Here is a 23,726-nt window from a genome sequence, read left to right as displayed (position 1 = left end):
GGTATGTAAACACTTCTCTAAGTCCTTGCTTTCTATTCTTTTGGGTATATACCTAGAATCCAAATTATTCCCCATTGGGGGTGGGAGGTCTGCTTGACCCAAATTAGGATTTGAACTTGGCCACCTGAGTAGTCTCTGGCAGCTGTGCATGCCGGGAAGCAGTCTCATGGAAGGGCAGTCCCAGGTCTGCAGTCCGCCTGCCCTCCTTGTCCCAGCCCTCCCCCACCACACTCCTCCCTGCCCCTGCCACGGCAGCCATGGCCAAGAGAAATCCAAAGCCAGCATACCCAGCACTCTACTCGAAACACTCTCCTACTGAATTTCCAATAAAGACGAGACAAAATGAAAAATCAGAAGTTTTTATTAAAAGTTAAAAATGTTTCCAAAGTTTACACATGCACACAGACTCTTCCACCATCTTACGGATTTCTAAAATCACGGACAAGCAGATACACACTGGTCTGGCAAACCGGCTTTGGTTACTTAACTCTCCTGTATTTGCATTTGGAGAAAGCCTGCTCACTCAGGGGGAAAGCAAACACTTACCAGAATGTGCCCGCTGCTGCTGTTGCCCCCACACTGGCAGGACAGAGGGGAGGGAACATTCTCACTCTGCTGAACAGGCAGGGCAGTGCTTGGTTCTCTGCTTCGCCCAGCTACCATGACCACCGGGCCTGGGAAGAGCCACCATCCGCCCAGAGCAGGGTCTGTCCAGGCAGTGGAGCAAGCTGCTCAGCAGGCATCCCAACCTGGCTGTGTGTTGCAGTCCGTGGAGAACTTGAAGCCAAATCTTGACGGCTCGAGCACTGGGTCAGTTCATTCAGAATCTCTGAGAATGTCACCAGATAGATGTTATTTTGGAAGTTCCCCAGGGGTGGGGGGAGGACTCTAATGCCCAAGGAGGGAGAACCATAGCAGTCCCTCCGTTCTTAACTCTTACACCTTCTTAGAATCCCCCCTTTTCCCAATTTAAAACATTTGGCATATCTGACACCCTTCTTGAGTTATGAAGAAATTATGACATATGGATGCTGAAGTTCCTACCAGTGACTTGTAATGGGTCAAAAAAAAAAAAAAAAGAGCACCCAGACTTCATTAAAAAAATTTATTTTCATATAAAAGTGCCAAAATATCCACCAATGTCATAATCTATCTCAACAACCAGTTTACGCTAGTAATCAAAACACAAGCCTCTTTATTCACATTGTTTAAAAATCAAATTCTTTTCACACATTCCCACAGTAGCTTGAGTCTCTAGACAGTGGGAAGCTTGCATTCCTGTTTGCCGTGGTAGTCCATATGTCCAGGTTCATATAGGCACGAAACGGATTAAACCCTGGGTAGTATTCCTTGCACATGACAGCTTGGTTTTCCATGTGAGTCGAATGTTCCGTGGTGGGGCTGATGGGGCAGCAACTTTCATATACGTCACTTTGTGGGGCCCAGATGGAACCAAAAAGTCCAGACATTGGAGACAAGCTTCGGGTGCTCGTGAGGTAGGGCTGAGGTGTACATGAGGAGGGGGAAAAAGAGAAATTTTTAGAAATTTTTAGAGATTTTAGAAAGCTAACATCAAAGTTGGACACCACAGTGCTACCCATCCAAGTCACAGGGAAGTCATTAAACTATTCTCAACCCTCTGGGTTGCCTCAAAGCCATTTTTCTCAGAGTGTTGTGAAATCTTCATCTTCCTAGATAAACTTATTTTCAACCCAAGAAAAACCCCTTAGGTCAAATGCCCTCGGTCTGTAAAACATGTCTTGAGTGGATGCCAGAGTGAGGAGGCACGGGGCTCTTGGGTGCTGACAGGCAGGAAGCCCTCAGGACCAGTGAGCGACCCTCTCTGAGCACAGGACCACTGAGACACAGCTGGGTCACAGAGGGCTTCCCAGCCCGAATTCAATTTTATCGACCCATCACTGCTCCTCCGTGTCCTCTGGGTGGCCTTTCTATTCAGGGCGGCTAGACAACCCACATCTGCGAGCCCCCACCTATCTGACTATGCCTAAGGCTCTTTCAGAGGGTGGCTAGCCTGGCTTCTGGGATCTAAAGGACACAAGCCAGGCTTTGACAGATCTGAACCTGACCCTGAAGCAAAGTGAGACCAGGATTAAAGAAGGACCAGAAAGAACTTGGAGCTGCCCCGGGGTCACAGCACTGACCGGAGAATTGAGGAGACCCGCGTGTCCCCAGGCAGTCGGCATGTTGGGTGGGGGGCTCCAGGTAGAAGGAGAGCTGTGATCCATAAAGTCTGTCTGAATTTCGGCAGGACAAGGGAAGCCATTGGGGTAATTCATGTTTTCTACAAAAAGTGGAAGACAACACAGGTAAACATTTTTTTTTTTTTTTTTTTTTTTTTTACAGGTAAACATTTTTACGGTGAGATCTGAATTCTCACTCTCAGGCCAAAAGTTGTTGTTGTTTTTTTTAAGATTTTATTTATTTATTTGACAGAGAGAAATCACAAGTAGATGGAGGGGCAGGCAGAGAGAGAGAGAAAAGCAGGCTCCCCGCTGAGCAGAGAGCCCGATGCGAGACCCGATCCCAGCACCCTGAGATCATGACCCCAGCTGAAGGCAGCGGCTTAACCCACTGAGCCACCCAGGTGCCCCTCAGGCCAAAAGTTTTTAAGGCCTTCCCATACCTCTGAGGTAAAGACCAGTGTAGTTTACACTGTCATTCTCAAGGTTAAAACTATTTAGCAGATAAGATAGGCTACCTGGGAAGCCCTCAGGAAGGAAGGTCCTTCCTCTGGGCTTGATTGTTCTGTATTTGATTTGCCGACAGGCTTTCTAATAAAGACTCCTGGGCACTGGACCCGTGACAGGATTCTTACCAGCCCTTAACATTTGCTTTTATTACCTGTTGGGCCAACCTCAGCCTCCTGCAACGTACACTGTATGGAGATACCAGAGCAATATGAAACCAGCACTTCTTAGCTAAGTAGGAAGGTACGGCTGTCCCTGCTTTAGCCATGGGAGATCTATTCGAGGACCCCCAGTCGGTGCCTGAAGCCACGGACCCTCCTGAACCCTATGTATGTTATGTTTTCTTCCTATACATAAATATCCGGGGTAAAGTGCAATTTATGTAGTAGGCACAGGAAGAAATTAACTAATAAAATATAAAATAACAACACACTGTAACAGAAGTTATGGGAATGTGCCTTCCTTTTCTTTCCCTCTCAGAGTATCCTGTACCACACCCACCCTTCTTGGGATGCTGAGAGATAGTAAACTGCCTACATGAGGAGGTGAGGGGAGGTGAAGGAAAGACCTTGTGACAGAGCGTCAGGCTACTAGAGACCTTCCGACAACACATGAGCAGGAGGTTCATCTGTTGTGGAAGGCGGCTGACTGCGGTAACCAAAACCACAGAAAACACAACTTGGGGTTAATGGGGCGCCGCTGTGATACACAGGAGCCTCCCAAGCCTGGGAAGGATGTCACCACAACATACCCCTGTGGTTAGCATGGAGCAAGGCAGATATCAGACTCCAGTGAGAGCCATCTCCTCAGGCCACTTAGAGCTTCCCTGAACAGGTAGCCCCACTGTGGGGGCTCTTTAATATATAAGATCGCTCTGTAATATATAAGAAGAACATTCTGCAGCTTATCAGGGAAATCTCACAGCTATTATTGTTTACCATTACCAATGCTTGAGCCCAAGCACCAGCCATTTCCCCCAGTTTCCCCTCCTGGCTCTCCACTCCATCTTTCTGCGGCCCCGCTCAGGGTCAGAAGAGTTGGACCCTGCTGAGGAATAAGCACGTGCATGTTTCCACTTCACACAGGACTTGTCTGCCTGGAAAGTATAGCAAACATCTAAAGCCTCAAACTCCCGAAGGATAATTTACAATCTTAGGTCCATGGAAATCCAAGGGACCCAGGTCGACCAAGTCCAAAGGACTAAATAGATCGGGGTTGCTTGCAGAAACTCCCAGACAGCCAGGTTGAGAGGGCTTTTTGAGGCCATCTGAATTACACACGGCAGGCCTGCACAATTGAACCCACATGAAGCTACTCGGCAGCTGCCTGTAAGGTCATTCTCAAAGGTTCTCACTGTTAAAGGCGCATTTTTCTTTTTTTTAAAAATTCAATGTAATTAACATACAGTGTATGATTAGTTTCAGAGGAAGAATTTAGTGATTCACCAGCTGCACATAACACCCAGTGCTCATCACATCACGGACTCTCCTTAAGGCCGTCACCCATTCACCCCATCCCCCCAGCCACTTCCCCTCCAGCAGCCCTCAGTTGGTTTCCTAGAGTTAAGAGTCTTCATGGTTTGTCTCCCTCTGATTTCGTCTTATCTTTCCTTCTTTTCCCCTATGCTCATCTGTTTTGTTTTTAAAGGCACATTCCTAGCAGACATATGACAACCAAAAACCAAGCTCATGAATATGGAGAATGGACTGGGTTCTCAGAGGCAGGGGTCAGGGGTGGAGGGGAGTGGGATGTATGCAAAATGGGCGAAGGTGCTCGAATGGTACAAACTCCCAGTGATAAGATGAGTCAGGACTGGAGACATAATGTAAGGTCGTGGTGAGCAGAGTCTAAGAGAGACCTTAAAAGTTTTCCTCACAAGAGAGAACATTTGTGACCATGTTCGAGGATGGGCGATGACTAGACTAGATTGCACGTCACTTCCCAGTACGTACCAAAGGCTAATCATTATGTCGTATACCTAAAACTAATACAATGTTCTGTGTCAATTACATCTAAGTTGCTTTAAGAAAGTACGTTCTTCTGCAGTTAATGCCTCAGGCCCACATGCTTCCTGCTTTGACTTTTCTGAGTAAAAGAATGGCATCAGATCGTTCAAGCAGCTTTTACCTTCCGGAAAGGCATTATAATCACTCAGTTCCAATGGACAGTACACGCTGGGGAACTGGCCTTCACAGGCTGCACTCCAGTCAATGAAACTGCTATAAAACACAAGAGGTCTCGTTTCAGAAACAGGACGCCAAAAGACCATGTAAAGAAAGAGGAAAACGATTTTGTGACCCAGCACCCTAATCACTGCTCATCCCTCAGTTTTGGAAGAGAAAAGATGTACTTTCTTGAGTCATGGGATCAAAGACTTCCCGACCGACCAAACGTTCCCCACCAACGACTTGGCCTGGTAGGATGGACGGCTCAGGCGAAGAGCTTGCTTCCTTGGTCACCCAGGTGGGCTAACTCTAACCCAAGGCAGATCCAAGGCCGTGGCTTTTGGAGCACTCTGGGAGAGGACTGCACTACCCCAAGACTCTTAGCCAACACCTGCAGGTACTGCTCTAAAGTGCCCCACCCCCAAGCAGGGTCGCTGTTTGTCCAGGAGGTTGGGGGGGGCGGACCACAACCATCCCAACTGATTCGCAACAGATACTTTGATCACAGTTACAAACCGGAGTCTCCTGACAGATAGAAAAGAGTAAATACCACTGTAATAAAGGAACCAAAAAAGAAAACTTCAGATTCTGTGATGAGACAGAGATGCCAACATTTTATCACGTTCTCACTGCTGAACGTCTTTGACATCCAACAGCGAATTAAAGAAACAGCTCGAGTGGAACGGCCTCTCAATATGCAAACTATCTGATCTTTCTTAATGTTTTAAATGTGTTCATGATGGATGCCACGGAAAAGTGGAAAGCACTGCTCCATCAGGTGGTCGGAATCGTGAGTGACTGTGTTTTCAAATCAGCCTCTATTAACAGACCATCTTTTCAGCTTGAGGAAAGTGATGATGTGGTCAACAGCTCTGTTATTCTTCTTTCCTTTCATGTTTCTCTCCCTCCTGCTTTGTTGTTTTCTAAGACACCACAGTGCAACTCCAACAAGCAGATGGAGATCTCCAGCTGAGGTGCACTGGGGAAGGAAGCCTGGCCCCCAGTTTTGTAAGGCCCATCTAACAGACTGAACTCCAATCCCCTCAGCAAGTCCTTGCGCTAAGCAAGGCAATGATCAGAGAAGGGAGTCCATACCTATTATGCATGGGAGCTGGGCCCTGCATCACGCCAGGCACGCGGTTCTCCACAGCACAGTTGAAACTGCTTGTCACACACACAGGCTGCGTGGGCCACAGGTCTCCAGCTGGGTAAAGACCTGAGGAAGAGAACAAGTCCTCTCAATCTACCCTCTTCCCTCCTCAGCCCGCATCCCATCCTTTCTACAACATTCCTTCTCTACTTCTAGAAAACACTTCCTGTAAGTCACCCACACATGCTGACCATTTCTGCCTTCCCTGATCCCTTTTGGGATATACTCTCAGGTATACAGCAGGAAGATGGGGTCTAAGGAGAATGCCACTGTTCCACTGACAATTCAACCATAGCAAGTCCAAAATGTATCCAAAGAACGGCACAGAAGCCCATGCTTTCAAAGTCGGCTCCAAGTTGGAGGGCAGTTTTCACATCTAGCAGAATTTATACATGCAAAAACAAGTGTATTAGAGCTCAATGATGCCATCGGGAGTAAGCACCAGGCTTATCTTGCCACAATCCCCGACCCTAGCCATGCGGGAAGCAGGCACTAGAAGAGACAGGAGATGCAAGAGCCTCGCCTACAAGGCAGAGGCAGTGCAGTCAGAGGCCCCTGATGACACGGGTCCTGAGGGGCCGGTGCATGGAAGCCCAGTGACACGGCTTGGACCAGAGGGCCCAGCCCCTGACTCCAACCTACTCGTCTCCACAAGCTCCCTGTCCTGCCATGTGGAGGAACCCCCGGCTGGTGTCTGGAGTGAGAGTCTGCCCTACCTTTATCTTCTTCAACACCTGTAGGCCCGGCAGGAAGGCTGGGACAGGGAGGTTCTGCATACTGTGGCAGATCATTCATGTTTCTGTGGAGAAAGCCAGAAAATGAAGATCTACGATTTCTTCTGTAAAAGGATGTACCAACTCTATTCAACCATGTCTTGAGTTTTACAGGAATTCTTCCGTCAAGAAACATAAATGCTAGAGACACAAAGGTACATGGCCAGAAAAGGGTTAAGGTTACCAAATTTCCAAGACCCAGCAAAGCCTGTTTTTAATAAACAACAAAATCAGTGTAACTGAGGCCCACGTCAGGTTCCCGTCTGCCCAGCACCGGCCGGCAGTGCTGAGTGGAGTCAGTCCTGAGTTAGCGTAGGTTCCCTGCTTGCAGACACCCCACAGACAGCTTGCCTCGCCCCCTCTGCCGAACCTCCTTTTTCACACGTGCATCTATTTAATGGTAACGACAGCCCCCTGTCCTCTCACCATGTGACTGGAGCCCATGGAAACATGATCACGTTCTCCCTCGAAAACCCTCTGCTTACTGCGTCCCTTCCTCTTGTCCTGCTCAATAAGAGCCACTCGTCTGTTTTGTCTGATGGGGCAGCAACCATCACACAGTGGGAGTCCTAACCATGTCAGTACCTGCTTGTTCCTGCAAAACTCCCTGCATCATCAGGGCTCCATTTTATTTTAAGTTCCAGAGGAGGGAATGATGCCCATCCCTGCAATAACTGCTGTTTCTCTTTCTGCTTTCAGGAATGAGATGGGTTTGTTTTTTTTCTTTTTAAGATTTTATTTGTATGAGAGAGAGTACAGGCACCCAAGCTAGGGGAGGGGCAGAGGAAGAAGGACAAGCAGACTCCCCACTGAGCCTGAGCTTGGAACCTAATGGAGCCCCAATGCAGAACTCGATCCCGGGACCCTGAGATCATGACCTGAGCTGAAGGCAGACGCTTTACCAACTGTGCCATCCAGGCCCCCCAGAAAGGGGATGTGTTCTAATGTGGCTATATCACTGGCAGTAATGGGCTCCCAGAGACATCTCCACAAGGAACATATGTACCCAGAAGGATCCTGCTTGCTGAATTATTAGCAAAATTGGAAGTTACTTTCTCTCATTCTTAAAAATCTTTCCTGTTTCCACTGCAGAACTAACTACAAAGCAGCAGCAAAATGACAGAAAAAACAGTAAGTATATAAAACACGCTGTCAAAGCAAGAGAGTGAGAAACTTACGTGGGATTGCAGATGTTATGAGAAAGATTCAAGGAGATGGGAGTTTCTGAAGAAAAGTCGTTTTGCGGAACACTGTCTCCTGTGTAAAAGCAAAAACAATTATCACAAGGTTTTGCAAGTTTAATTCAACTGTACTATGTTAAAAGTGCACACTGCTAATATCACTAACCCCAAATGAACGACTTCTCACTTCTGACTGATTTTCATATTCAGTAATTTCATTTTTTTTTTAAAGATTTTATTTATTCATTGGACAGACAGAGATCATAAGTAGGCAGAGAGGCAGGCAGAGAGAGAGGAGGAAGCAAGCTCCCTGCAGAGCAGAGAGCCCAATGTGGGGCTCGATCCCAGGACCCTGGGATCACGACCTGAGCCGAAGGCAGAGGCTTTAACCCACTGAGCCATCCAGGCGCCCCTCAGTAATTTCATTTTTTAAAAATCTTTATTATATTTCTCTTTTCACTGAAAACTTGCTAAAAACTCAACATTTAAATCTATGAATTTCGGATTCACAGTGTTTCAGTTGTGGAAAAAAGCTGAAACCATTAATATTATGTAAGTTTCTCATAGGGATTTTTTGATAAAAGAAATCTTGCTATATAAATCGACCCCTGCAGTTTGTAAGTGACACTGTAGGAAGTCTATGGAAGTAAACATAAGTTCAGAGAAGAAACATGGAAGTCATCTGCAAACATGCTGCCGTTGAGCATGAGTTGTATTTCCTTACAAACTCTTTTATGTGTACATATGTGTGGAAAGCTGGGGTCATGCTTCATACGTACTTTGTCTTTACGGTCTCTTACACCATTAATTATACTGGGGACATTTTCCCAATAGTACATAACCTTCAGACAACTTACAAACTATATGTTAAGCCATTGTACAGCAACACCATCAGTAATTATTATCATCTTGCTCCCGTTGGCCTTCCTCAAGCTAAAGCAGCACTTCTATTCTTTGTTACTGAGGACTGATTTTTAAAAACCTTAGTTATGCTTTGTCCGGCAACCTTTGTCTTCAGCGGTGGATGGAGCTGTGCTTGGTGTAGGCTGTGAAAACCAAGCTCCCTCAGGCCACATGCATCCCTGCTCTCACAGCACCTGGGCCTGCCTGCCTTCATCTGAGTCTGTGAGTGTCTCCTTGTGGGCGATGGCAGTGTCCCCCAGAGGGGGCAGGACTGCTGTGTTTCTTGGGCACCAATATCTTATCTTTTTTGTGCCTAAAGCACAGTACCCAGTAATAAACAGTGCATATCAGTGATATTAAAATTTTATGGAGGATCATTAAGAAATCCATGTCTCAAAGTCTCCTGGGGGTTGGGGAAGCTGATAAACACAGTCTGAAGACACACCTGGGTGCCTTATGTAGGTTTTTATGGCTATTGTGCCCCATCTCTCAGAAAAGACCTTCTTTTATTGGTCTCACCACTGGGAGGAGACAGAGAAGAGCGACAGCCCAGAACCTGCTGAAGGGAGCTGTTGGTGGCCTGAAGCAGCCAGCCTGTCTGGGGGAGAAGACAGGGTTTCTGGGTGGTGAGCAAACTGGGGTGTGGAATAAGCCGCCAACCCCTCTGAGCCCAGGGCCACTGGCTCTCCCTCTCAAGGCTGTGTGGGAGCCATGCCAGTGTGACCAGCAAACGAAGGCCTTGTGAGCTTCTCAATCTCATCACCGTTTCCTCACACAAAGACTAAGTTTACTATTTTGAAAACAACAGTGAAAAGGAATGAACTCCATCTTTATATAGTCATGGAGGTTAAAAAACACCGAGAGAAAGAAGCAAGGCGCAGAATGATATACTGAAGTACGATTTCCTTTATGTAAGTCACAAACGTTCTATACTCTGTTGATGGACGCATGCAGGTAAACAAAATATGGACTAAAAGAATACATGCCAAGTTCATGAGAGTGGACAGTGATTCTCTTGAGGAAGCCAAGGTGGGACAAACTATAAGGATTAAAAAAAACCCCTAATGAATGGGTATTATAGAGGACCAATGAATCACAGACCTGTACCCATGAAACAAATAATACATTCTAGGTTAATTAATTGAATTTAAATTTTAAAAAATTTTGGGCGCCTGGGTGGCTCAGTGGGTTAAGCCGCTGCCTTCGGCTCAGGTCACGATCTCAGGGTCCTGGGATCGAGTCCCGCATCGGGCTCTCTGCTCAGCAGGGAGCCTGCTTCCCTCTCTCTCTCTCTGCCTGCCTCTCCGTCTACTTGTAATTTCTCTCTGTCAAATAAATAAATAAATAATCTAAATAAATAAATAAATAAATAAATTTTTAAAAGTTTTAAAAAAGGGTAAATATAACAAAAGTAAGTTAATTCCTTGAATTGTCCCAAATATTCAAATTTCTCAAAAATAAGAGAGGACATCAATGTTCATAGCAGCATTGTTCAAAGAGCTAAAATGTGGAAACACCCCAAGTGGTTATCAACAGATGAATGGATGATTTAAATGCTGCATATACCTGCAATGGAATATTACTGGGCCTTAGAAAGAAAGGATGGATGAACCTTGAAGAAATTACACTAAGTGAAATGAGCCAGATACAAAAGGACAACAACCACTGTGTGATTCTACTTAGACAGCAGAGTAATCACTGGAGGCAGGAAGATAGAGACAGGAAGTGGTGGCGAGGCTTCAGGGGCTGGAGGAGTGGGGACCGGATGGCCCTTGTTTAAAGGTGTGGAGTCTGTCTGGGCTGATGAGAAGATCCAGGAATGGATGGTGGTGGCGGTTACACATCAGGAGTGCTCTTAACGCCACTGAATGGTACACTTAAAAATGGTAAATTCTGTTACAACTATTTTACCATAATAAAAATGTACAAGTACTGAAACAAATGTGGACAGTCTTTGAACCAGTTCAAAGATAGACATGATGATGATGATGATGATGATGATGATGATGGATGGGATGCAGAGGGGAGAAAAAGGAAGGAGGAAAAATCAAGAGAGTGAATCAAATCCACAGCTAAGTCAATACTCCAGTCAGCAGTCCTGTGTGTGCTCCAGGCTTGGAAGGCAGATCTAGGCCTGGTACAGGGCTCAGGGGCATGGGGGGAGGAAGGCCAGCGGGGAGGTCTGCTCGGAGGGCCCGGGCGGCCCCTAGGACTCACCAGCTGGCAGGAAGTGCGGAGGGCCCACCGCAGGCTTCTTGTCCCCATCGGAGCTGCTGCTGCTCCAGCTGCCCCAGCTGCCCCGGCTGGCCCGCACACTGCCTGAGGAGCTGCCGCAGTCCGAGCTGGAGTCAGAGCAAGGCTTCTCCACACACTTCTTCCCAGGCTTCGGGTAGTAGCCCTCTGTAGGAAGGCAGAGAGACATCACGTTCATTTAAACAATTTTCCTCTAGCTGCCATGTCTCCTCAAAGGAGAGAGGGGATGTTATGACAGAGAGCACTTTCAGCTTCAGGGTTGGCTCCCTCTGCTCATCCAGGGAGAAGGAAGAAGTTACCTGAGACCAATGAGGGGACCTAAAGGGACGGTGGGTGATGAGCTCTGTGTACTCTGCCTATGGGTTGGACACTCCCACCTGTCTGGGGCTCAGGCTGTCCATACCAATGATAACCATGATTGAACGATGGTTCTGGAAATAAACACTCCAGGGAGGCGAACAGCTGCTCAACCAGATTGGAAATTTATAGGTAATATGCCCCTCGCTTTTATGAAGATTTCCACAAAGAGCTTCCAAGTATTATTTATGTGTGGGTAGAAAGAACTTCCAGTGAGACCAAAAAGGCACAGGTGTGTCAAGGGAACGAATGAGAGGACAGAGAGAGAAACTCGCTAACTGTCAGCTTGTGTGTCTGCCAGCCTGCTCTCACTGATGTGGACGTGTGTCTGGAGACACTGGTGCTAGCCGGGAGGATGACAACTTCCGCACCACCTCCCCCACATGTACAGTCAGTTTCAATGGCCCTTGAGCCTCCCACCATTCTCTGCCCTCCCTTGGACCTATCTGTGGGCGCCCTCTATCTCCCACTCCCAGAGACACTGCCCAGCCATTCTTGGAAACCAAGGAACCACCTGGCTCAGGTGTGTGAGAAGACGGTTCTCTCCTGGTCAACCCCCGAGAGTAAGCAAGCTCTGTGCCTTCAGCACTCTGCATAGGGAGAGTGGAGAATGGCCAGGTTTTAGGGGAAGGAGGAGGTAGGAGGAGGCAACACTCGAGGCTGTCCAGGTTCAAAACAGGTTTCCAGGCTCATCCTGACAGCGGTCCATTCGGGCTTCCATAAGCTAAGGTGCTTGGAAAGTGATAATCTCCTCAACACCCACGGGTTTACACAGGATACTTCCTGGAGGAACCGAACTTCCGACAGAAGCATTCACCACTCGCTGTAGTTACATACCTGCCTCTCCCTGTGTAGCTGGTAAGCTGCTTCCAACGCCAGCATCTGGCTTACAGACTTCCCCAGGATTTTCCTGTATACACCAGTTTCTGACATTGATGTCACCGCTCAGCTCAGACGTTTCAAATTCACTACACACCAGTTTTAATTCACTCTGCTCAGAAGGCCTACAAGAATCAAAAAAGGTCACATCCAAATGTTATCATCCATCCATCCTTGATATCCAGGAGACTTATCAGAGCTGAAAATATGAACCTAGGACAACTCAAGACCTCTTTTCTTAGGGTTTTGGGGGAGAAGACACTGAGTTAGAGAGGAATAAAAAAAAGAGTAAGATTTTGCTGTTTTATTATTTTTTTTAACGATTTTATTGGAGCTGCTGACTGTTCGCCAGCAGCGCATACAACATGACAATGCCGAATCACTGGCTCTATGCTCCAGGCTGCAGCCGCCTCGGGACCTAGGGACAGCCCCGTGAGCAGCACCGTATGTGCTTCCCATGTGGTGGTCCTTGCCTCCACGTGGGCTGCGCTGCGGAGTCCCCTTCCCACAACAAGCCTTACTGTAGCAAGGTGGGGCCCCTTCCACAGGAAGATTTGGAGCCACTAGAGAACACTTGGGCAGAAACACATGCAAATACCTAGCTGAGCCTATAAGAAAGAAATCCCCAGATGACAGAACTCAAAAGGAGTAAAAGCCAGAGCAGTGAAGATGGAGGGACTACTCAGGAGGAAAGAGGCTTTCAAGCCCAGGGGCTAGGTTTTAATTCCCCGCTGAAGGACAGTCACACACAGGAGTTAGGGAGCCAGAACTGTTTCCCTAAATTAAACTATGGTCCTTGAAGGAGGCACTGTCAGTGCAAGAGACACCAGAAAAGCTCCATCCGTGGACTCAGGGAGGAAAAGGCAGGAGAAAGAATCTCTACTGGAGTCTCTCGACTTGGGCACATGTTGAGTGTTTAGAAGTCTAACCCAAGAAATCAAAATTCAGAGACTATACCCCCAGGTGGATTTGAAGTCAAAATGTGTGCACTACTGGGGCGCCTGGGTGGCTAAGTCAGCTGAGCATCTGCCTTCGGCTCAGGTTATGATCTCAGGGCCCTGGGATGGAGCCTGGCACAGGGGCAGGGCTCCCTGATCAGCGCCGAGTCTGCTTCTCCCTTCTTCTGTGACTCCCCCCCACTCCCTGGCCACCACTTGTGCTCTCTAATAAGTAAATAAAATCTTTAAAAAAAAAATGTTGGTACTGCTGACCTGTTGAAAAAAAATACAGGGGATTCCCGCATAAACACTACCCAGTGCCTTCATTTTACTGATAAGCAAACAAAAGCTCAGGGAGATGAGTAACCCAAGGAAGCAAGGTTTCCAGAAGAGAATACCAATTCCGGCTTGTCCTTTACCAACTGTGTAAGAACCTAGCTTCTACGGGACTGAACCTCAGATTCTGGGAATGGTGACTCTTCTCTTTCACTACATGCGCGAGGGTGACGTGGGAAAGGGGAGGCCTGCAGGTACCCAGCTGATCTCACCCTCCCCTGCCTCAGGAACCCTATGGCCCTTCACGGGCTGGTTGAAAGCTGGGGCACAGAGGAGGCCTCATGCTCTTTCTTTTTAAAACCTCCTGTAGCTTCGAGCCTTTTTTTAAGGTTAAAAAGACAAAAAATCTATTCACTTTCAGGTAGTTAATAATATAAAAGAAAATATAACCAGAATACATATTAATTTTAGTAACAGACTTTTTCATCAATATTCTATTCTCAGTATCCAACATCACCAAAATAAGACCAAAAGATAACAGCTAGGTGTAAAATTATAGAATAAAAAAAACAGAGGAACATTTTATAGGGACTGTAAAAATGAACACACCTCAAGACCTGAGCAGCACCCCGTTTCTTGTTTTTTCTACACGTTCGAGTTTTATTCCAACTTAAATTTTGTAAATTTCCTTCTTTTTTCTCCTGAAGCTTCTTCTTCCTATAAGGATCTTCCTGCTACAGAAAAAAAAGAAACCTTAAATAAAGGTCTAAACTGACTGAATGTACATTTAAAAAAACTTTTTTTTTTTTTTAAACTTTCGCAGAACAACTCTATACAAATTCAGAATGTTCCAACACTGGTGAAAATGGAGACATACATTTCTCAATCTCCAGTCTGTTTTCATTCCCCTGCCTTCTCTACCTCTCTTCTAGGCAAAAAGAAGAAACAATTGTTGCCTACAGAATTCCAAAGGGGCTAAAAAGGAAAAACATCTGTTAGCAATTTAGGGTCAGCTTGCTGTTAACTTCGGCAGCAATAAATTCTCCGACTTCACCTGTTAATTTGGTATGTGCAATTCACATGAGCTACTACCGAAGAAAAGTCATGTAAAAACTCAACGGAGGGTTAATTCGTCCAGTGCTGTTTTTATTTGTTTACGGAAAAACTTTCGGAGACAGCCGATATCCATTGAGTGCGTCAAAAAGTTTAAGCTTTTATAAATAAGAATGTGTCTCATGTTTTTTAAATGTGGTTTTGCAAATCTTAATTTAGCATGAAATACATATATATCTATCCATTCTATATGGGTGTGTACACAAATTTTAAAAAATTACATATGTGTGTGTATATATTTACGCCTATTCATACACACACACACACACACACACACACACACACACGTAATTGTTTTTTTTAATTTGGGCATTTTCCTTTTATGTTAGGCACAGTCTGTTAACTGGCTCAAGGGGAGAAGTCCCCTGCCCGAGAGCGTTCTGAAGCAGCTCCTGCCTTGAGTCCTCTTCTACTCTCTCTCGCTTCCTTCCACCCCTCTGCCCCTTTAAAGCTCAGGTACTGTAGTCGTGTGGGAGGTGGTACAGAGCTCGCGAAGGGAGAACCCAAAAATCGCATCCTCGGGGACCTCCCAGAAGCAAATCCCCCAACTTGGTGAGTATATTCCTACGGACCCTTAGGATTCACATTTCATAAAGAATAAAGCCCAGCTCATTTTACCTTCTCTTTTGAGAAGGTTGGTCCAAGAATCAGAGCTGGAAAATGCAGGATGTTCTAACATAAACTTGGCTGACACACATGACTTGGAAGAAGAAAAACAAATGCCTACATGTTACAGATCTGAGGTACCCAAAGCCTAAGGTATCTATTAAAGCAGGAGGCTTACTATAATACACACTAGACAAAAAATGAAATTGTAACTGCACATGTGGCAGACTAAAGGGATTTTCGTTTTTTCCTTAATACTCCTTTAGTTTCTCCCCCAGTATGTTAACTTTATGTTAAGTATGTTAAGTATTAACTTTTTTCTGATTCTGAAGGTATTCTAAAAACAAGACAGGTTAAACACACAAAGCCCTATCTTACAGGATCTTAATGCTAACTGCTGAAGTCTGAGGCTCAACAAACACATTAATAACATATGATCAGACATTCTCCAAAGTTAAACATTGGCTATCTACTGTATTTATTCATGTACTGGTCCTTGTATATTTCCAGCTTTGGGAGAGAAAAGGATTCCCCTCTCCTGGGGCCAAGAAAAACTGTTCATCACACAAGTCCTTGAGCCTTTCTGTCCCTCGAGAGTCACATACAAAGAAAGGATCTGTTTCTAAGAGGGGTCAGAGAAAGAGTGAACTGGTCAGCGGCTACTATGACACTTGGCTGCCTCTCTCCGATCAGTCTGGTGAGAGATGCCATTCTGTGCAAACCAGAGGGACTACAGAGACGTGGAACAGGGCGGTCCGAGGCATGGTTGCTGTCTCTGAATATGAGCCAGAGTGATTACCCAAAGAGTGCTCAGCACGCTGGACTCGGGTGTGTGGAATGAACGAGAAGCAACATCCATGAGCAAACAAAGTGAGGCACGGAAAAGAGTGAGGACAAAAGGGGGAAGAGACAGAGGACATATGGAGGAATGAAAAACGAGTGAATGGCCTTTGTGTGTATGTGCACACTTGTGTGTGGTGGGGGAAAGCAAGGGAGGGAAGAACAGCAGTGAGGAAGGGCCCCGGATGGGCTCGAGGTGAACAGGCCAGCCCTGGATGTAGCAGATGGTGGGGGGCGGGGGGCAGGGGAGGACACCAGAGACCCAAAGCAACAGACCTGTCAAGAAATGAAAGGGAGAATAAAAGGAGACTCTGGCTCTTTGCTTTTTGGTGGAGAGGGAGTCTCAAAGAGGGGGGAGGCGGGCCCAACCAGGGGAAGAGCCCAGGGAGAGTTGCAAGTAAGATTGCAGCTCTAAGGTCAAACAGCCTGGACTGAAGCTCACCCCACGCTTTTTACTGGCTGTGCGATCTTGAGCAAGTCACTCAGCTCCTCTCTGCCTCCATTTCCTGCATCTTCTTCAACGGGCTGTTGTGAGAAGCAAGCAACCTGACACAGAGCCAGCACTTTATAGAAGATGTCCTATTCTCACGGATTACGCGGCGGGCAAATAAAAAGATTTCCTGAAACTTCAATAAAAGCAAACAAAGAAATCAAAGGAGAGGAATCACTGACTCCACAAAACATTCTTCGAGCTGCTGTATAGAAGTAACAGCAAATAAAAAATAAGAGGGAAGGGCAGACGAAGGAAAAAAACCACACATTGCTTCTGATAGGCAGAGTCAATACTGTGCCATATGTTCTGACGGAAAATAAGAAAAACACGGGCAACAGAAAAGTGGGCAAAGCACATGACATGCAAATTTGCAAAAGAAATATAAAAGGCTAAAAACCATGAAGACTCCATCCAAAATATTTAACAATAAAGTATGCTTTTAGGAAAGGAAAATTATAGATCAGCTTGTAGCTCATCTTTCCGTGCTGGTTTTAAAAAACACAAGTGTGTTTATAATGCCAGTCTGTGTCTGCAGACACTAGGAGAAGGCTGGCGCGGGAGAGGGCTAGGGAGACAGGGCTCTTAACAGAGTCTGCCTCTGGGCAGCACAAGTGGAACTGGGTGAGACATTCAGTTCCAAATTATAAGAAAGAAAGAAAAGATAAGGAAGAAGGGAGCGAGGGAGGGAGAGATTTCAGGGCTAGGATTTTGGATGGATGACTTTTTAACTTATTTTTTCAGAATTTTGCAAAAAAGGAAAGGAAGGAAAGCACTCACTTTTCCCTGGTAAGAGATGCAAATTGGAATGAAAATGAAAACTTTCTCCCATCACACTGACCAAGTCTTTGCAAGGAACAATGAATGCACAGTGCTGGTGGGAGGCCAGCATTGCCCCATGGCATTGATTGAATGAGAACTGGGACCACCTTTCCAGAAAACAATCTGGGGCACGCAGGAAGACACTCTTCAATTCTACTTCTAGAAATCTCTAACAAGGATTCTTTAGGTATCTAGGGAAGACTTCAGAACAATGTAAATCATCAGAGTGCTATTTATGAAAATAAAAAGCTGTAAATAACTTTAATGTCTGACCACAAGAGAATGGTTTAGGATTAGAGCATAGTTAAATGATGGAATGTTATATAACCACTGGAAACAAAGTTCCCCTTGTTCTGAACATGAGAAAGTGTAGAATTATAACATTATTAAGAAAGCTACCTATACATAATGATGGTCCTGAGTTTTTTAAAAAGTTGCATGAAAAATACAGAAAAATGTACAAAGTATTTCATTTTGTATAGACTTTTCTCACCCCCTTTTCTATGCTATTGTAATAATCATGAGTTCCTTTTCTAAGAGAAAGAAAAATCTGCTTTAAAAAATAAAACAGCAGGGTTAGGGTTAAAATTTAGTTTGTAGCTCTCAAATCTGGGCTTCAATCTTCTTTGCCAATAAATCTAGAGGAATGTTTCCACATACTATAGACAGATTTATATAATTTTCTAAGTTGCAAAGTTAGGCCCTAAGAATGTACAAGAAAAACAAACACTGAGTACTGCCCTTGGGAATGTGTTTATTGAGAACGATTTCTTCAAATGAACAATGAAATGGAAAGCATACTCACAGGGTTTTAAAGAAGAGCTTTTAGCAAAACTGGGTGTGAGTCACGGAGACAGCCAAAAAAAAAAAAAGATGGGGTCTACGGTCCCCAGATCCTCCAACTCCCCGCAGCTTTCCTGCAGGGCTGGCTGCCATCTTTAGATGTACAGGCTCCGGACCAGAAAAGGAAGAAGGAGCTTACCCAATTACTGGGACTGTATACAAGCCGAGTCTGCGCTCCTGGGATAGAGAAAAGGCAAGGCCTGGGACCCCAAAGATCGAATGGTGACAATACCCAGAGAAGAAAACAACAGGAAGAAATTAAGAAACGTGCCTTGAGTCAGGGCACAAGCGTAGAGGGCTGAGTCTGGCGTGGGGGTGGGGGTGGGAAGCGGTGTCTGAAGTCCAGGAATGGCGCCCACTCATGGAAGCACCAAGAGGCAGGGTTCCTCGGGGGGCCCCCCCTCCTAAGGGCCCTCAGAAGAACCTGCGGACTTGGCGCGAGTCCTGGCTGCTCCACCCTCATGCAGGCCGTCAGCCACTGCGTGGTCACACCTCAGGGCTGGTTTCCATCTCACGCAGGGCCACATGGAAGTTTTGAAGCCCCTGGCAAGGGGCTGCTGAGGTTCACTTCTTTCCTTTACCCATTCCCTCTTCCCCCAAATTCACAGATCTTCTTTCTGCTGCGGAGAGCATGGCCCTTCATAGTCTCAAGGGCCTCGCTTTCTGTACATCTGCTATACCTGCACCCTCGGGCCACCTGCAGCTTCACCACCACCCAGCATCATGTTCCGGCCCTGCTTTCCCTGTGCACACACACCGCAGAGAACTCGGTGTTGCCTCTCAGTTCTAACCTCCACGGCTCCCACATCTCAAGCTCTAGGCCCAAGTTTGCCATATAATACCTAGTTTTCTGATTCTGTAATACCCGCTGTCGGTCGCAATCACACAGTCATTCTCTTTGGGCTGACCCCTGGTCAGTGCTTGGTACGTGAGCTACTCCAAGCATTTATCATGTTAACTCAGCCATTCCTCCCAAACTTAGGAGGGAGACATGCTCTTAGTACCCTCATGTGTCAGATAAGGAAACTGCAGCATTAAGTAACTCACCCAATGTTACAGAGCAAATAAATGATGACCAGGATTCAAACCCAACAATTGTGGCTGCAAAGTCCATGCTCTTAACAAGCAACACGACTTTGGTAAACAGAAAAATGAACTTGTTGTGTAAGTCAGAAATTCCCCATCTTCTCATTAGCTGGACTTAAAACTTAGGAGTTATTTTTGCAAATAGTTATGTAAGAGAAGACAGTTCCTCTCTTTATGCAATTAGGGACAGGGAAATCCTGTTAGTTTTTCTTCTAGACTCTTACCTACTCTTCCTGTCCTTCCCCCTTGCTCCTGCCCAAGCGCAGCCTTACGTCACACCTCCCAGTCGAGTAACAGCCTCCTTGTTAGAAGAGAGCTGGTGTCCATTCCTGCCCCCTCCAGCCCAGCCTCCAAAATGTTCACACTGATCTTCCAGAAATCCATTATTCACACATTCATTCAAGCATTTACAAAACTGTGCTGTATGATCTCTGTAATAGGCATTCTGCCCATCTTTGTAAACCTGAATTGAAAAACATTATTGTGACCTTCAAGAAAATCTCAGCCTCAAGGCTGTTTTCCAATTTTTACCCACCCTCACTCCATCCACCCCCCCAGTCCAGAAACCTTCCCTACTCCCTGTCCTTTGCACCAGGGTCCCCTAAACTGGACACCCTGAAGCCAAATCTTCCAAAAAGATGTTCTGTTTGGACACATGTGCTTTTAAGACTCAGGCTCTAAAGTTCCTTAGCAGACAAGCAACCATGCTCTCTCTGGTTCTCTACAGACACCGTCACTTCCGACTCCCGGGCTCGCCGAGTTCCCTGTCTGCCCTTCCAGCCGAGAAGGAGTGGAGAAGGTCCAGACTTGAAATTGGTGAGCCAAGGCCTTTGCATTTGGAATGACTCCCATTTTCCCTCACATTACTTCCCCTTCCTGACTGAGCCTCTTCCCAAAGATTTCCTACTCCTCCTGATTATGCCGTGGGGCTCAGTGGGGCCACTGCCTACCTTCCCTTCTCTGCCTGTCCACATTTCTCCCTCCTCTAGGAGCTTCCTGTGCCCGCTACAGGCTCACCTGACTTTTCACTCTCTGAAATCCCTTCCACTCTGTCCTGATTGGGAGGGGGCACTTAACTATTGGACATGTCTTGTCCTTAAAAGACTACAAATTCCCAGTTTGAGATGTCTAGGATATATTTATTTTGCATCATTTTCATGTTATTTAAATGAAAAATTGTGTTTGTTATAAAGTTTAAGCAAAAATACAGAAATATAAAGAAGGAAAAAGATCACTGCAAACATCACTACTCAGAATAACAGTCTGCCATTGATTTTTTGGCAGATCTTGTTTTTGCCATCTCTCTATGAACCTACAGACACATTTGGATGGCAACACAGATGATGGGGATAATTTATAATACTGGGACAACTATTATTATTTTTTTTAGTATATGTCCTGCTGAAGTAATCATGACAATGTATTATTTTTAAATAAAAGTTTAATGTTCAGTTTTATTTGAATTTAACATAAGAAACTGAAGTAGAATCCAGGGAACTGCCAACTTTCAAATAATTATTTCTTCTCCACATGCTGTATTAGTGCCTTAAGGATCTCTCTAAGGTTAGGCAAAAGACCATGAAAGACATTTTCCCAAGTTTTCACCCTGTTCAATGATATGTTCAGTTTTACACAGTATTGACTCTCTACCATTGAATTAAAACTCATTTTAATTTAATTTAAACCTACCATTCAATACCATCTCCTGTTTCTGCAGCTTTATGTTACTTTTTTGCTTTATTAAAGTTGTAATATACGCAATCTGTTCTGCAATTATAATTGCCAAATGTTTCGTCTTAGATCTGGATATAAAATGGAGAGAAATCTCAACAACAGACCACTAACACAACTTCTGTAGTCCTGCGTCTTTATTTTTACATCTATCTTGGTCAGCTAAATTTCATTAACTTCATTTTTTAAGAAAGGCTCATGATGAGTTCACTTGTGTTTAAGGATGCCTCTTCCTTGCTGCCTTTGTACTTGAGTGTTTCCTTGATTGGAATATTTCTGTTCACATTTTTATTCTCTGAATGGTATGGCTCCACTGTTCCCTGGATCAGATGCTTCCATGAAGTCGGAGTGAGCCTGAGTGAGTGTTTCTCCATCTTCCTAACTTTGCACCATTGTTTATGTTTTAAGATCAGTAATTTAGCCAGGCTCTGCCTATATCCATTATTACATATCAATTTTTCCTCTATATAGTGTGCCCTTCCATTCCATAAATTCAGTTCTGCCCTCCTACCAGGACAGTATTCTTCTACTACCTCTCTGAATACCTTCAGACCCATTTGTTGGGCCACTTACTGAAACACTCATTATTCTTACATTGGACTGCTTTGTCTTTCTTTGTCCCATAGCTAAATGCTTCCAGCTCTTCAATTTTTTCCTTCACACTCACCCTGATGATCTCAAAGCCTTTTTCAGGGTCAGCAATTCCATTTTTGGCAGCTGTCTGTAAAATGTCGTTTGGGTCTTCATTTAGTTACTTAGCTTTTATAATATCTCTTTTAATCTCATCCTAGAATCTTAATTTGCCTTTAAAAAAAAAACTCTTATTTTATTGAGTACATTATCTGTAGTATGAAGTATTCTCAAAGTTAGGCTTTCTTCTAGATTAGGATCTTTCCCTGTCTTCCATGTTCTATTCCTTTCATTCACTTTTACTCGGCGCGCGCGCGCGCGCGTGTGTGTGTGTGTGTGTTTAGTACACGGTATGTATCAGTATCAGCGTAGTTAGAATGCTATTTTTTTTCCACTGGGCTTATACTAATACATGAATACTTCTGTTCTGATGTAAACTAGATAAATTCTCCTTAATACCTTTCCCACCTTGATCGTGGACCTGTCTGCTTTCACCTTTGAGATACAGGGCTCGGTTCTGCTCTCCAGCACAATGTGCAACTCTGTGTCCAACTAACTCCGTGTCCAACTACGCGCTCTCTTCTGAGATTCTGTTGTACTAAGGCCCACTCACCTAAGCCAGACAGGCATTCTTCTCCTGAGCATTTGGCTTATGCTTCCAATTCAGCAAGAGCAGGCTCTAAAATGGATGTTGGGTGACAAAACTGGAGAGAAGAGACAGGTGAACTGCTTCTACTCCATCAGCTTTGCCAGAAGGTAACCCATTTGCTTAAGAACAGTTTCCTTTGAGAATAAAAGCTATCTGATGTTACTATAAATTATTTTAGTATCTCCTATTATAATTAGAAAATAATAAAACTTTCCAAGCACCTCAAACTCACAATTTATAAATGCAAATTCAAATGCATGATAACTAACCCCCTTTGAGAGGTATGAAATACACATGTACAATTACTAGACCGATAACTGCACCCTCAGCCCTAAATATGGATTTTGTTCTAAGAGGCAAGAGAAAAAGAAATACAGACCTCGACTGAAGGTACATCCTGTTTCTCAAAACAAATGTCTTCTTTCGATGCTTTGTGAATCTTCTTTTCTGAGGAAGACTTTGTGTCAGCCTTCTTCAAACTTTCACAGTTGTCTACTTCATTCTTGACAGGCACTTTCTGGTTATTCCCTTGAATAAATAAAAATGATTGAATCTCTAGCTAATTATTTCCATTCACGTTTCCATAATTAAATCTCTTTCCTACACCAAGCCATCTACCCTAATGATATTTAGACCTGAGGATTGTTCCTGACATTCATGATGTTCTAGGTATGTTTACCAGTAAAAATGGGCTTACCTGAAGAATTCTACAAACAGTCTTTATTTTTTTTTAAGGGATTTTTCTTTTTTAATTTATTTGACAGACAGAGATCACAAGTAGGCAGAGAGGCAGGCAGAGAAAGAGGAAGGAAAGCAGGCCCCCTGCTGAGCAGAGAGCCCGATGTGGGGCTCGATCCCAGAACCCTGGGATCATGACCTGAGCCAAAAGCAGAGGCTTTAACCCACTGAGCCACCCAGGCACCTTACAAACAATCTTTAAAAGAGGTCAAGGAAAAAAGGTGAGGAGGTACCCCATTATTCACAGCACCATCTTTCATAAGAACCAAAAGGTAGAAACAACCCAAATGTCCATGGATGGAAGGAAAGAAGTATAGAAATGTGGTACACAAAAAATGGAATACCACTCAGCCTTAAAGAGGAACAAATCAGTGCCCAACACCATGACTATACTTAACACTACTGAACTGGACACTCAAAAACGGCAGAGATGGAAAAGACGAAGCAATGAGACTGTGAGACATGCCACAACATGGATGAACCCAGAAGACATTATGCTGAGTGAAATGAGCCAGTCTCCAAAAGACCAACACTGAATGTTTCTACTTGTTTGAGAGAGCTAGAGTCATCAGAGAGATGAAGAGTAGAATGGTGG

The 23,726-nt window shown here is 45.0% G+C and overlaps 1 protein-coding gene across 14 annotated transcripts in view; it reads right to left on the bottom strand.

Moving 5' to 3' along the window:
- Positions 1–1,091: 1,091 nt before the first annotated feature.
- TMEM131L (transmembrane 131 like) overlaps positions 1,092–23,726 on the bottom strand; it is a 158,986-nt gene continuing 136,351 nt past the window's right edge. For 10 of the 14 annotated variants that reach the window (XM_082726723.1, XM_082726721.1, XM_082726715.1 and 7 more), the window contains 10 exons: positions 22,773–22,921; positions 14,193–14,317; positions 12,328–12,494; positions 11,098–11,280; positions 7,975–8,053; positions 6,740–6,822; positions 5,969–6,089; positions 4,836–4,927; positions 2,163–2,302; positions 1,092–1,502 (listed from right to left, as the gene is read on the bottom strand). In XM_082726723.1, coding sequence (XP_082582849.1) covers positions 1,227–1,502; positions 2,163–2,302; positions 4,836–4,927; positions 5,969–6,089; positions 6,740–6,822; positions 7,975–8,053; positions 11,098–11,280; positions 12,328–12,494; positions 14,193–14,317; positions 22,773–22,921 — 1,415 coding nt within the window. In that variant the 3' untranslated portion in view covers positions 1,092–1,226. The remainder of the gene's footprint in view (positions 1,503–2,162; positions 2,303–4,835; positions 4,928–5,968; positions 6,090–6,739; positions 6,823–7,974; positions 8,054–11,097; positions 11,281–12,327; positions 12,495–14,192; positions 14,318–22,772; positions 22,922–23,726) is intronic. The other 4 variants (XM_082726722.1, XM_082726724.1, XM_082726718.1 and 1 more) reach the window with 1 other exon arrangement.

The sequence above is a fragment of the Mustela nivalis genome (genome assembly GCF_964662115.1).
Source record: "Mustela nivalis genome assembly, chromosome: 4".
Classification (NCBI taxonomy): Eukaryota; Metazoa; Chordata; class Mammalia; order Carnivora; family Mustelidae; genus Mustela; species Mustela nivalis.
This window is presented reverse-complemented; position numbering and strand designations above follow the sequence as displayed.